Raw genomic sequence first — 13,295 nt, 5'->3', positions numbered from 1 at the left:
TAAGTCTGGTTTTGCAGGGGAAAAGTTTAGAAGCTTCTTTAAAAAAAGCTATTGAGGATAAGGATCGAGAAACAAAGAGTGTAAACAATAGGTAAGCTGGATTTGGGAGATAACTAGCTATCCAGGGCACTTTTCTTTAATCTGTATAGATCTTTTAAACTAATCTCCAAGTGGCAGGCTTTGGCTACGGTGACTAGATTTCTTTCACACACAGATGAACCCCCAAAGTTTCCAGTTTCTCCAGAAGATTTCCACTTTCTCTTCGTACCCCTGGTCTTTCCTGTGCATCTTCTGTTTTATAACCCTTTCTCCTAGGGCTGCTGAAACTGTCTGCGCTTTAGACCCTAGAGCCAAATAAGGCACGTCTAGTTGGGAAGATACCATATTCAGTGGGAGGCAGGGGTGAGGATGCATGAGACTGGAGAGGAAGAGGCAGGGGGGAGGGTGAGGGGGGTGTATTCTTGACCTTAGGTAGCTGGTGCTGAGAGGTAGCGTATTGTGTTGGAGCACAGACAGAACTGGAGTTTGTGGATGCGAAGGAGGGAGCAAGGAAGAGGGAGGAGGAAGCTGGGGCAGGGAGGGGGGAGGAGGAGAGAGCAGCATCTCTATCTTTCTTTGCAGACCACGCTGCTAAACAGCGAGGGGAGGCTCATGCTTCCCTAATATCCATCACTCCCTGCTTCCAGCGTGGTCACAGACAGAGCAACAAAGAGGGTCTCAGAGGTAAGATCCGTGCAACTTGCAGAGCTGTAGCATCTGCCAAAATGAGGAGAAGCGGCAGCAACAATACAGAGAAAAGATTATCAGCACCTGGGAATGCTCAGTGCGGCAGGGGGGTAACTGGAAGCCCAGGTCCCCTGAAGGCTAAGGAATTGTTAGCAGCAGCAGCAAGCAACAAGAACGGAGTAAAAGGGGAGCAGATCAGGTCCGAGGGGATCAGGATACCAGCAAGCAATATTCAGCAGTGAGCAGTTTGTGTCCCAACTGCCTGTATAGAAAGAGGAGAGAACAGGGTAGAACTATGAAAGCAAATGCTCTGATACCTGAAGTACATGGCTAAAAAAGGCTTAACAAAATATATGAATGGTTTATTTACCCAAAATGTAGTTCTGCAGTGAACAAAACAATTAATGAATTTGCGCATGTCAGAAGAAAAAAATATAAATGAAAAGCAAAGTTGAAGTCTGGATATTGTTTTGACTTTTTTACATGACAATTTGATTTTTCATTTTAGGACAGTGTTTCAGTTCAGAAATGAATTTAATAGCAACAAGGAGAAAAAAAGGCAAAACACCCAAATGAAATGTTTTGTTTTGGGTTTTTTTTGAGTTAAGCAAAGTGGGCTGTTCGGCAATTATTGTAAGGAAATATTTGTGATACCAAAACAAAGTGCTCTGTTTGACCTGAGAAATACTGTTTCATTTCATTTAGAAAAAAACCAACGTAATTTTGTACTGGCCTGAAATGAAATTTGTAATTATGTTTGATTCATCCACTTGGCCTAAAAAATCAGCAATTTGATTAGGTGTATTTATAAAGTAAATTGTTTATTTTTAGTTGTGGATACTGGAAGCTTAGATGAAGGAGATAGAAAGTATAGCATCTATACACTGGAGAAATTGATGCTTGCTTTTTCCTTGTGCTTTATCTCATTTACTTTACTTTTTGAGGTATGAGCTACCTTGGTTTTGTTCTAACACCTCATAGACCCTTCTGAAAATTATTAACTAATAATGGCAGTAATGTCAGTGTTTGTTTTTAAACATGTTGAACCAGCTACAAAGAAAATTAACAGTGGCTTGTATGTCTTATTCATAAGAGTCTTTTTTTTTCACTATGAAACATAGAATCAGTCTCCGAAGGTGGACATTCTGGAATATTTGTGCTTAATTGGAAGTTTCTGTGTTTTCATCTCCACGCTAGGTAACTAAAATAGCTGTAGTGAGTTGATTTGGTGTGTGAGTGAGAAAGTTAGAACCACCATTCTTTGCTGCTTTGGGGAACTTGGAGATGGTGGACCTGATTTTGATTTGATTTTTCATCAGTGTAAATTTACTGGTACAAGTGTACATGGGATCAGCATTGGGTCCTGTACTGGTCTACTTCGTCATTGCCCCATTTTTCTATAAAAGAGAGATGAGCCACATCACAGCAATGGGACTTTCTTTCACCAGCTTTTACAATGATGTTAATTGCTATTTCAGGGCTTACAGTTCTGTTGTTATTTTCAAACAATAAATAACAGTCTGACTTTGATCACCTTACCTGGTGTGCTGGTTGTCAGCTCTACCTTTGAAATTGACTTCAGTCTGTAGAGAATCCGGGTTGTTATTAAAAAAGAAAAACCAAAACAATTTCTTTTCCTATCAGCCTACCCCTGTGCTTACACAACTAGTTTTATTTTTTTAATCTATCTTTTGGTTTGCTAACTGCAGGAATGCCTGATAAATTTTTGAAACCTCTTGTTCAGTCTTGTCCTTAATGTACATCTGTTGAAGAAAACCTCAAATTAATTGAGGCCTTAAATGGGATCTTTTGTTTCTTTAGAAAAACTAAACTTACTACATACAAAATTGCCTAATTTTTTTTTTTTTTTTAAACTACAGTTTTGATTTTCTGTGGCTTCTGCTAAAGAAATGGAATGTTCTTACTTTGGAAAGGTTTAACTGTGTTATGTGCATAAAAAAACAATAACAAAACAAACCTAACACATCTACTACCGCAGGTAAATTTCATTTGAAGCTAACATTCTTTTCTACTTAGACAATAGTTAGCTATTGTTCTCTTAAAACAACCTTCTATGAACTGTGTTGTTCTTGAAGTCTATAAGGGGTGGATACAAAGCTCCCTGAAGTCAGGAAGAGACATTCCATTGACTTCAAATGGCTTTGGATCAGGCCTGTCACGTGAGATTAGCTCCTGACAGAAGATCTTATAAGCACAAGCGCAGAACTGAATGATTTAGGGATGGAATTTCACTTATGCCGTGATCGTTTTTGCTTTGTGAGTGTCTGTTAGGCACAATGTTTTTGAAGCAATGCTTCATTTCTTTTGTGTTAAAAATGCCTGTATTCCTTGGTATTGTGATTATATAGTTTTGCAGAAATTGTCTTCTAACTTAGGTTTCAAATCTATTGTCTATTTGTGTCTCTATTTAAAGACTTTGTTAAGGGAGTCAGCCTTTGGATACTATAGCTTAGAATCTCTTAGATGAGATTTTATAACCTCAATAATACTACTACGCATAATATGCACGAAGTTAAGGAAGGAGTTTTCTAATGTGAAATAGCAAATGAAAAACAATGTTTTGAATTATGTTTTTCTTGTTAACCTAAAAGAACATATTCTGTATGTGGAACTAATGGCTTCCATAGTTTGTCTTTTGAAAAAACACCTGCCCCCAAAACCATGAAGAGATTGCTCTATAAAATGTGAAAAGTGGCAAAGTCAGTTTGACGTTTGCAGTTTTTCTGCATTTGAAACTTAATGCAACTTATACAATGTAAAAGTAACCATGAGAAAAGCAGTATACTTTTGTATAATAAATGAAAGCCTATCAGACTCCTAAACACTATAAGGATGCTGGGCATAATTATCTTTAGGGAAAAATTGCCTTTGGTTCTTATTGATTGTGGCTTTTCTAATGAATACAAAGTCTGCACAGCGAATGATAAGTGATCTGTCACTCCTTTTTTCACCCTCATACAAAATAAAGCATTTACTTACTCTTAGCTGAGATCAGGCACAACTGTGGGTTTATTTCATGTGAATAAAAGCTACATGAAGCGGCATAAAAGGCTAGTGTAACTAATAACAACTAAAATCTACAAACAAACATCCCTACTTACACAAAAACATGACTGCATTCATGTGTTACACACATGCGCAGGGAAAGCATTGCATCTTTAACTACAGCTGAAAATTCTTTGCTTTTTTCCCCACTTAGACTGTGGTTAATGATTCAGTCAGTCTGCAAATCTGACTAACTCTTCAAAACTTCTCTTACACAGACTGTGGCAGGAGATACTGTAATTTACTAAGGAAATTTAAATATGTCACACTCATTTTTTAGACATTTGTAGCTGTTCCTTTATAATTACACCTAAGGATTCTGAAGAACCTTGGTTTGATTTTCAGTTTGCCTTCATTTGCCATTACCCATGTGTTGCCTTTCATGCTTGAATGTTTATGTGAGGAATAAAGGAAGTCTAAGAAGTAACATAGCCAGTAGTGTATTTGTGAAGAAACAATAAAAGAAAATTGCCATTTAGACATTGTATATCTTAGAAAAAAAAGCTTTAAAATACTGATTGAGTGTTATATGAAGAAAATATTCTTTTTCTAACTAAACAGTACAGCAGTACTTTATGTACTAAAAGCAATCTGTAATGATGTTGGAGGCATATTTAATGTATCTATGCAGTAGATAGAAATGAAAAATTATTTGTAGAAAGTATATTAACATCACAGTCATAAAAATAGGCAGTACTGACAAAGAATTGCCATCCCAGATGTACTTATAGGTATGAGAGTTCATCCTGATACTTAGCTTATTGAGTCTTTTAACACTTTTCATGTTGTTTTAAATGGTTGCCTGCAAAATGTATCCTTGTTTTTAACCTAGTTGTCTTAGTTTTTAGAGCTTCTTAGTAGGAAAGTGTGGGGCTAGGTCTTCTGTTTTTATGAGAGGGAGAAAATATGTAGATTTTGTCTTTCGGGATGGGAAGTTTTTATTTCCACAATGTTTCTTATCCCTTTTCCAAGGGTAAACATTTATTTAAAATAAAAGTAATGATCTGATCCTGTCCTGTGAAGTTCTAGTGTCATTATACAGTGTTTTGAAATGATAAGCTAGTTTCTAATGATTATGACTGCAGTTCTGTGATGATTTCATCATACAAGTCCTCACTTACAGGGTGTAAGTATCAACTGCAAGAGGACTTGAATGGGTGTATAGGCAAGTTTAAAAGCACTGGGTTTGCTTCTGTCAACTAGAAGTTTAGTGTGTTAAAAAAGGAAAGTATAGTCTTTTCTGATTTGGAACCACTCTTTCACATGTTTTCAAAATCTCTGTACTTTCCCAGTTTCTGTATGAACTAGAGCTTAAAGTAGCAAATTAATACCCCATACACAAAGTGGTCAAACCATACGCATAGAGTGGTGGATAAAACCGTAGATTTCACTGGTGTTATAATTGAGTATGTTATTTGTAATAACAGTACTGAAAATATTTTTGAACACGAGAATGCTTTGGAAGTTGCTGTAGAGTTATAAAGATTCTTTTATCCTAATCTGACAGCTGTTTTCAGTATTTTCACCCCAGAGGTAATGGAATGGTTGATTTATTATGTAAATTCATTTGTATTTAATGAAAACATTTGTGACTTTTACATGTTTGCAATGGAAAGGATGCTCTAGTTAAGTGAGGGATCCAGATCTCAATGGCATTTTTGTATAGATGGAACTATAAATGGTTTGGGCCCTCATTTTTTGAAACCCATGCCTGAATATGCTGTGGAGATATGCATAGACATACAGATGTAAATTGGCCTCAATCATTCCTGCCATCTGTGAAAAAGTCACTTGTCACTCCCATTTGAGGAGGAAGTGCATCTAGACGCCAGCCAGTTCAGACTTGCTAGAATGTATCTGACTTTGATGAGTAGTTTTCAGTTTTATCATTTTATTCAATTAAAAATCTTCTGTCAACAGATGTATATGTTGCTGTACACTTAGTTATTTTCCCCCTTGTTCTGCTATATTCCCACATTTTTTGTCATTTGTCATCTTTTGTGTAAAGAAGAGCATAGCGTTCTCATCAGTGGTAATTATGTCTCTGCTGCTCAGAAGTGCCTTGAAGGAAGAGAGCCTTAAAAGAGAGGAGATAAGCCAATTCATGTCTTCTCAGCATGAGACAAATGTTTGACCCAATATCCAGCCCCCCAGCTATCATACAAGCATCTTACAGACTTACAGCACAGCATTATAATATATCTCCTGCTTTGAAGCTCACCTGATGCTGGAAAAGCAGGAGAGAAATCTTGTTGATGTACTGTAGTACACTGCCTCACAGTGGGATCCCCACCTGAAAGACCATTTAGAAGGAATATTTCCTAGGCAGTGGCATTAGTCCAATCCCATGTGTGTGATACATGGCCCAGCATGGTGAGGGTCATGAGATTTCGACCAGGCCTACTCATGCAAGAGGGTGGCTGAACAAAAAGCAACATACAGTGCACATTCTGTATTTAGAAGAGCTTGCGAAGACCTGGAAAAGTCTTAAATTCTGTGAAGCAAATCTGGGTGCAGAATCAGAGAGATGCTGTTTGGAAAGCTCTGGTCTTCTGATACTGCAGTCCATTCTCTAGGGGCAAATAGGCTTCTACAATGTAAAACAAGGGTGCAGCTCCACAAGGAGAACTTACTATAGTTTTAATATTGTTGATGGATTACTGTGGAATTTACTGTCTCTTATATAATCTGAGTGTATTGGAATGTATTTTCTCTTGCCATTTAAAGGATTGTTTAGAAAGTTAATTTTGAATTAGTTGAAAATTTACTTTTGTCTAGCGATGTTTGTCTAGGTCTTGGTCAGACTGAAAAAAAGAAATTGTAAGTATCTGGCTTTCAGGGTAGTAAGGTCAATCTCCTTACATCCTAAGGCACGAGTCATAAAATCACCAAGGAAGATTATATTGTGGAGTTTGATATTGGTAAATCTTCTGGTTTAATTCTTACCACTAAGAAGGATGCTGTATACTGTTGCTCCAGGTTAGAAGCTTGGCAATGCACAGTTGCTGACAGCTTTGAACAGCTAAGCTCTGAAACACTGGTTAGATCCTTCTGACTTTTACTCAGTTTTGGTACCAGGCCTCAGAATTCATCAATAAATATCGGGTGTTGCTCTGCAGCCATATGTGGTAGGTTCGGATTACAGTGGTAGATTCCCAGACATTTGTCCGTGATGTCAGGAGAAGTTGGTATCAGGTGCTTTGAAAGTCCATTTCTTTTTATGTAATACTTGTGTGAGAGCCATCATACTGTACACTTTCTTGCTTATGGATCTCTTTGGAGGAAATCCGGATACATGGAAGAAGCTATGTACTAAAATCATAGAATCATAGAATATCTCAAGTTGGAAGGGACCTATAAGGACCATTGAGTCCAACTCCCTGCAGGACTACCTAAAACTAAACCATATGATTAAGAGCGTCGTCCAGACCCTCCTTGAACTCTGACAGTCTTGGTGCCATAACCACTTCCCTGGGGAGCCTGTTCCAGTGACCGACAACCCTCTCAGTGAAAAACGTTTTCCTCATGTCCAATCTGAACTTCCCCTGATACAGCTTCATTCTATTTCCTTGTGTCCTATGGCTGGTCACCAGAGAAAGGAGATCGATGCCTGCCCCTCCACTGCCCCACTTGAGGAAGTTGTAGACTGCCATGAGGTCACTCCTCAGCCTTTTCTTCTCTAAGCTGAACAAACCAAGTGACCTCAGCTGCTCCTTGGAAGTCTTGCCCTCGAGAGCTTTCACCACCTTGGTCACCCTCCTCTGGACACACTCTGACAGTTTGATGTCCCTATATTGAGGCTCCCAAAATGGCGCACAGTACTTGAGGTGGGGCTGCACCAGTGCAGTGTAGGGTGGGACAATCACCTCCCTCGTCCAGCTAGCTATGTTGTGCTTGATGCACCCCAGGACACGGTTGGCCCTTTTGGCTGCCAGGGCACACTGTTGATTCATATTCAACTTGCCATCAACCCAAACTCCCAGATCTCTTTCCACAAGGGTGCTCTCCAGCCTCTCATCTCCCAATTTGTATGTATAACTAGAATTGCCCTGTCGCAGGTGCAGAATCTGGCACTTGCTTTTGTTAAATTTCATATGGTCGGTGATTGCCCAGCTCTCTAGTCTATCCAGATCTCTCTGTAAGGCCTCTCAACCCTGGAGGAAGTCCACAGCTCCTCCTAGTTTAGTTATCATTGGCAAACTTACTTAATGTATGTTTGATTCCGGCATCCAGATCATTTATAAAAACATTAAAGAGCACTGGCCCTAAAGTTGAGCCCTGGGAAACCCCACTGGTGACTGGCCACCAGTCTGATGGAACCCCATTTACTATAACTTGTTGAGCCCTCATCTTGTTGTCTTGCCTTTGAGAAGTTTGTCCTCAAAATGACAGTGAGATTTTTTTTCTATATGAAATAGAAGTTGTCCTGTAATGTTACTGTATCTTGACTGCCTTTGAACAGTCAGCTGTAAATTTCATAGTATTGTAACTTAGAAAAAGCAACCAGCCTTTTTTCTCCATGCCTAAACCAGCAGTAAAATTAGTAAAAACATGATGAGTGAAACTATAACAACTTCCATTTTTAGAGTATCTTCCATTTGCCTACGCTAGCCCACTGATGAACATTAGTACCAATATTGCCGCTAAAGTTCACATGACCCCAACTTGAAACGTACATGCATAAACAAGAGTTTATAGCCTAAAAAAGGCAACATGTATTATGGATATATGTGTAAGTTACCGTGGCTCAGCTGCATGCTTGATCAGCTGCTCTGTCATAGTTACCCATGACTAAAAACTTTTGTCTGTGAGGCTTTAATAAAGAAGTAAGAGACTGTAGGTTACTTTGCACCAAAACATCACCACAGTCTCTGTCTTACAAACTGTGTTTCCAACCTTCTGCTCTACATTTCTTTGATTCTTCTGCCATTTCCTTCCTCTTCCATCAAACCTTCTTTTCTTTTTTTTTTTAAAAAAGCTCTGTATACTATAATACATAAGTAAGTTTTGTGATACAATTCTTGTGGGCTGGGAAAGTGGGGATTTTTGAAAGGCAAGCTATTAATTTCATGTACTTGTCTACAAGCAATCTTTACACTGACAATCCTACATCTTCCAATTTAACAGTCACATACAGAGGTTTAATACAAAAAAGAAAAAAGGGCTTCTGTTCAGAAAAATAATAGGAGGAACAACTATGAAAACAGGCAGTGTTGCTGTTTTCTAGGAAGATGTACTTAGCACTGGTGACAGAATAGAAGGGAAGTAGTCAGCTCTCTTTTCCTTGGGATTATTAAACAGGCAGTGGGTTTGCTGATGCAAAAACTGGTCTTATTCATACCAGTTCAGATAGCTATGTTAATGAGGCTCTTTGGTTAATGGACCTGCTAGTCTTTAATGGACCTATCTTTGGCTCCACAACTGGTCATTCTTTTTTCTGTTATGCTCCTGCCATATATCTTTATAGCTTAATTCATATATGTTTTGTATGATCTAGAATATTGCTTTGTGTGATTAATTTTGTGCTCCCATCCATCTGAGCAATCAAGCCATAACATCACTATCCATATGGATGCTTCTTGTATGGATACCATATCTACCTAATGGGCTGCCTTCCCATGTGGGGAAGGCAATGATTCCACCTACTGTATGTAACAAAATAGGTACATGTTTTTTACATGTTTACTACTCAGTTTGGCTGAGTAGTTAAAATGAAGAGAAAATGGTAGTATTCTCCAGCTATAATGCAAGTCTTCTACTAAATTTAACACTGCAATTTGTAAAAAAGATGTGCTTATTAAAAAGCTAGATAATGACTTTATAATCCCTGAAAATGTAAATGCTTCATTATACCTATGCATTTTTAGCATTTCGTTATTACTTTGCCTTAAAGGATCCCTACAATCTCAAAAGGTCATTTTACCTTATTCAATTTCACATGAATTAAAATATTAACATCTGTAAAATCTCAGGCAGTGACTGTGTGTAGTCTTCTATAGATGCTAGTCTATGTCTTTTCTTGTGTGTCTTGTTTTCTTTTATGCAGTGAAGTTTCCCGACACATTCTGATGCTTATTTTAGTTCTTTTCTTTCTGTTATGCAGCTAGCATTTCATATGCACAAGAGGAAGCCAAAGGCAGCTGAGGGATACAACTGGGAGTATCAGTTGGTATGAAAAAGAGTACAGCCAAGGGGGGCAGGTGACCTGGCTTCTCAGTTCATTCCCAGGTTCCAGCCCACTGCTGATGTTCTGTTTGAATGGTGTTCTCTCTTGGGATCTTTTTTACAGTAATTCGACCATTTCCCTCTAAGGCAAAACTTAGGCATTGTTCTGGAGCTAATTTATTTCAAAAACTGCTCCCACTAGGCAAAATGGATGACACAATTACTTCTGACTTTTTTAATCCCACACAATTTTCTAATACTATTTAAGTAGGTCTCTTACCCTGTGTGTAATGTGATGCAATATCCCAGTTCAGCTTCCCTGGTGTTTGTTTTTTCCATTGTGTGCTTCTGTGGATCCAGGATGAAATATATTTTTCTTTTTAAGGTGCATCTTTTGATATACCAATTAGAAACTGCTTACACAGTTGTGTTTGTTAGGTTATGTGATGAAAGTCTGGCAAATCCTAATGAATTTGGCACAATGGAGAAAGAATAGTCTGACAAATAGCAGAACTGCAAAGGAATGATCTATTCAATCTTATATCTTCTACCTACATCAGAATTAAGTGTAACTGCAGCCATAGAATTTGCCTACAGTCAGGGCCATGTATAAAAGCATGCACATGAAAATCTAGTGTGATTTACTAAGGCTTTATTCACACATCTTTTGACTGCCACTGTGCTAAGAAGGTTACTTCCCCTAGTACCTCATTATTGCACTTCTGTCAGAGGTTATCACAGGTGACTCTGCCAGCTGAGCTGCTCCCGTGCATGGCTCCCAATCTGTTTTGCTTGAAATGAATGGGGGTGGTGAAGGTCTATTATTTTAACAGTTTTAACTTTTTTCACTAAAGAGGGTCAGGGATTGCTCACAGGAGCAATGATGTGGGTAAAACTGTCAGGGCAATAATTTCTAACATCAGAGCAATAATGAGCCTCTATAAAAGCGATTGTAATCTTTTCAGTGGACACTGCCAGAACTGGAAGATTTGTCAATGGCCTTATGTGCATTGAACTTACACCACTGATTTTTTAGTCTTTTCACGTTGCTATATAGATATGACCTTAGGTTCATATATATGTTGCCTGTTTGGATGTTGTTTATGTTATCTATGGTCAGTATTCAGCTAAGTGAAAATATTCACAGACTAGTGGGTCAGTAGACCTTTTTTTACCCCGGTTTAACTTTATCTGTTTTACCTTCATGCTGGAGCTGCTCTGAGGGCTCTGTACTGATTCAGAGTCAGGTCCCCTGTTCTGTCTAAAGACGTGCAATTTATTTTTAAAATAACAAGAGTAATCACTGAGCAAAAATGCTCAGGGTCTGGTTTAGTTCAAAAGCCACCAAAACCAGTAAGATCAGTTCTAACAGCTCTTGTATGGCTAACCTCAGCATTTTGTCTGAGAACGTTTTGATTTCTAAGACTTAACACCCCCCCTCTTTTTTCTCTCTTTTCTACATTTTGCTGGCAAATGCCTTATTTTTTATGGTAGTAAATTAATATGGAGGAGGAGAGGGTTTCTAAAGATGGCAAGATCCTGGGTCATTCTAATCACACTCCATTCCTTTTATGAATTCAGTTTCACTCTTTTCCGATAGACATCTACATTAAAGTAAATAAACACTGGTTGAGCTAAGTAGATAATATTAGGTGATTTAGAATTGGCTTTAAAACAAGCATTATAAATCCCAATGTTTGCATTATAAATTATGAATAGTTTTATTTTTAAAATGTTGGCATGTATGCTTTCTTTATCTGTTGCATTATCACTGGTATGTCATTGACTTATAAATTAGGAGGAATATTGTCAGTATAGCAAAAAATTGTACCAATGTCAGTTTGAAAAAAAAATCAATGCAAAACAGTTTACCACTTAGCCATAGTTTTTTTAAAATTAAAGTTAGTTTAGAAGAGTGTGTACTGTGAAATCCATCAAATATTGGACCAGACTTTGTCCTAATTCCCAGCAATAGAACTTCACGGCAGGACTATATTTTAGTGGTGTGTTACAAAAGTGATTGTCAAAGTACAGGAGACTGAATATAGACACTACTTTGGCTGAACTCCAAATTTGTACATACTTATTGATCGTCAGTAAGTTTGTCTTGTTAGAGTTATTACTTACGTATGTGATTTTGTTTACGTACCTAGAGTGGGTTTTCAGAAGGACTTCTCATAATAATGAAAGGGAGAAGGGTGTTTCTCTAGGCGTTTGCCTGGCTGAGCTTGTGCAGAAAATGTTGTTTAAAAGCTGTAGGGAATGTATTGTGTTGTTAATGATGTTAGGGGACTCCCAGTGTCTTGGCTAGATGTGTATTATTTCTATTTGACCATTTTGTTCAATTTTAATCCCTCAGAAAGGGGGAAAATGAAACTGCTTGATTAAAAGTACCCATGGTCATCTCTGATAGTTTTGTGGAAAATGTTTTCTCTAAATGTTCTGAAAGACAATGGGAAAATGATCCAATTATCAATCACACCATGTGTAGGGAGGAAAGTGTTTTGAGAAACATTGAAATTACATTTCTTTTTAAAATATGAATGTATAGAAATTAGTATCAGTCCTTAAACTACAGCATACACACCATTTAAAATGTGTACATTTATTGAGGGAAATTACATTAGCAAGCAACATCTGCACGTTCAAAGTGGAATTCTATATGACACTGACTAGGTAGAAGTACTGTGGCTACATGTGCACAATACAGCGTCATCAATAAGCTTTAGACAGAGTGGTTTGTGAAAAAAAGTAGATGTTTGAGAAAGGTTTCAAAACCAGAAAATTGAAAGTTTTTTCTCATTGACACTTTTCCTTCTGTTCTTTTTGTAAAATCTTCTTAGTGTTCTCACTGGTACATTAGGACACCAAGCAATTATGAAAAGCAAAAAGAAATCCTTAGTTTATTGGCTAAATTTGGAAAGAATTTTTGACATGGCTGACCATCCTTCAAATAAGGATGTCAGAGTGCAGAGGTCAGGGTATAGAAGCCTTGGGATATCAAAAGGTAGTGAGAAGAATGGCTGGGATTTCCAGCAGCCTAAGAGTGCTCTTTTGTCTCTAGTGGTCAGTTGTCGAGGATGATGCCTGTGGACATCAAAGAAATGTCTAAACAGTGTTATCTAGGCCTGTCCTTTGCCCCCTGCCATGTAATGGGCCTCTTTTCAGGAAAACATTGTGAAAGCTGAGAAAGCGAGTTGTCCTATGCTAGTGCTATTAATTCAGCAAGAAAGCGGATCAATAACATTTGCAATAACCAGTAAAACAAACTGTTAGTTTCTAAAAATGCAGATTAGTCGAGCCTGTAAATTATACACTGCACATTGAAGAATCAATTA

At 37.8% G+C, this 13,295-nt stretch overlaps 1 protein-coding gene across 7 annotated transcripts in view; it reads left to right on the top strand.

Moving 5' to 3' along the window:
* Positions 1–13,295, top strand: part of GREB1 (growth regulating estrogen receptor binding 1) — a 115,220-nt gene that overhangs the window by 13,145 nt on the left and 88,780 nt on the right. For 4 of the 7 annotated variants that reach the window (XM_069805784.1, XM_069805788.1, XM_069805789.1 and 1 more), the window contains exon 1: positions 2,919–3,003. The exons of 1 other annotated variant lie outside the window; for it this stretch is intronic. In XM_069805784.1, the coding sequence (XP_069661885.1) occupies positions 2,968–3,003 (36 nt within the window). In that variant the 5' untranslated portion in view covers positions 2,919–2,967. Of the gene's footprint in view, positions 1–564; positions 724–2,918; positions 3,004–13,295 lie in introns of those variants that run through there. 2 more of the 7 variants (XM_069805785.1, XM_009920670.2) reach the window with 2 other exon arrangements.

The sequence above is a fragment of the Haliaeetus albicilla genome, chromosome 18 (genome assembly GCF_947461875.1).
Source record: "Haliaeetus albicilla chromosome 18, bHalAlb1.1, whole genome shotgun sequence".
Taxonomy (NCBI): domain Eukaryota; kingdom Metazoa; phylum Chordata; class Aves; order Accipitriformes; family Accipitridae; genus Haliaeetus; species Haliaeetus albicilla.
This window is presented reverse-complemented; position numbering and strand designations above follow the sequence as displayed.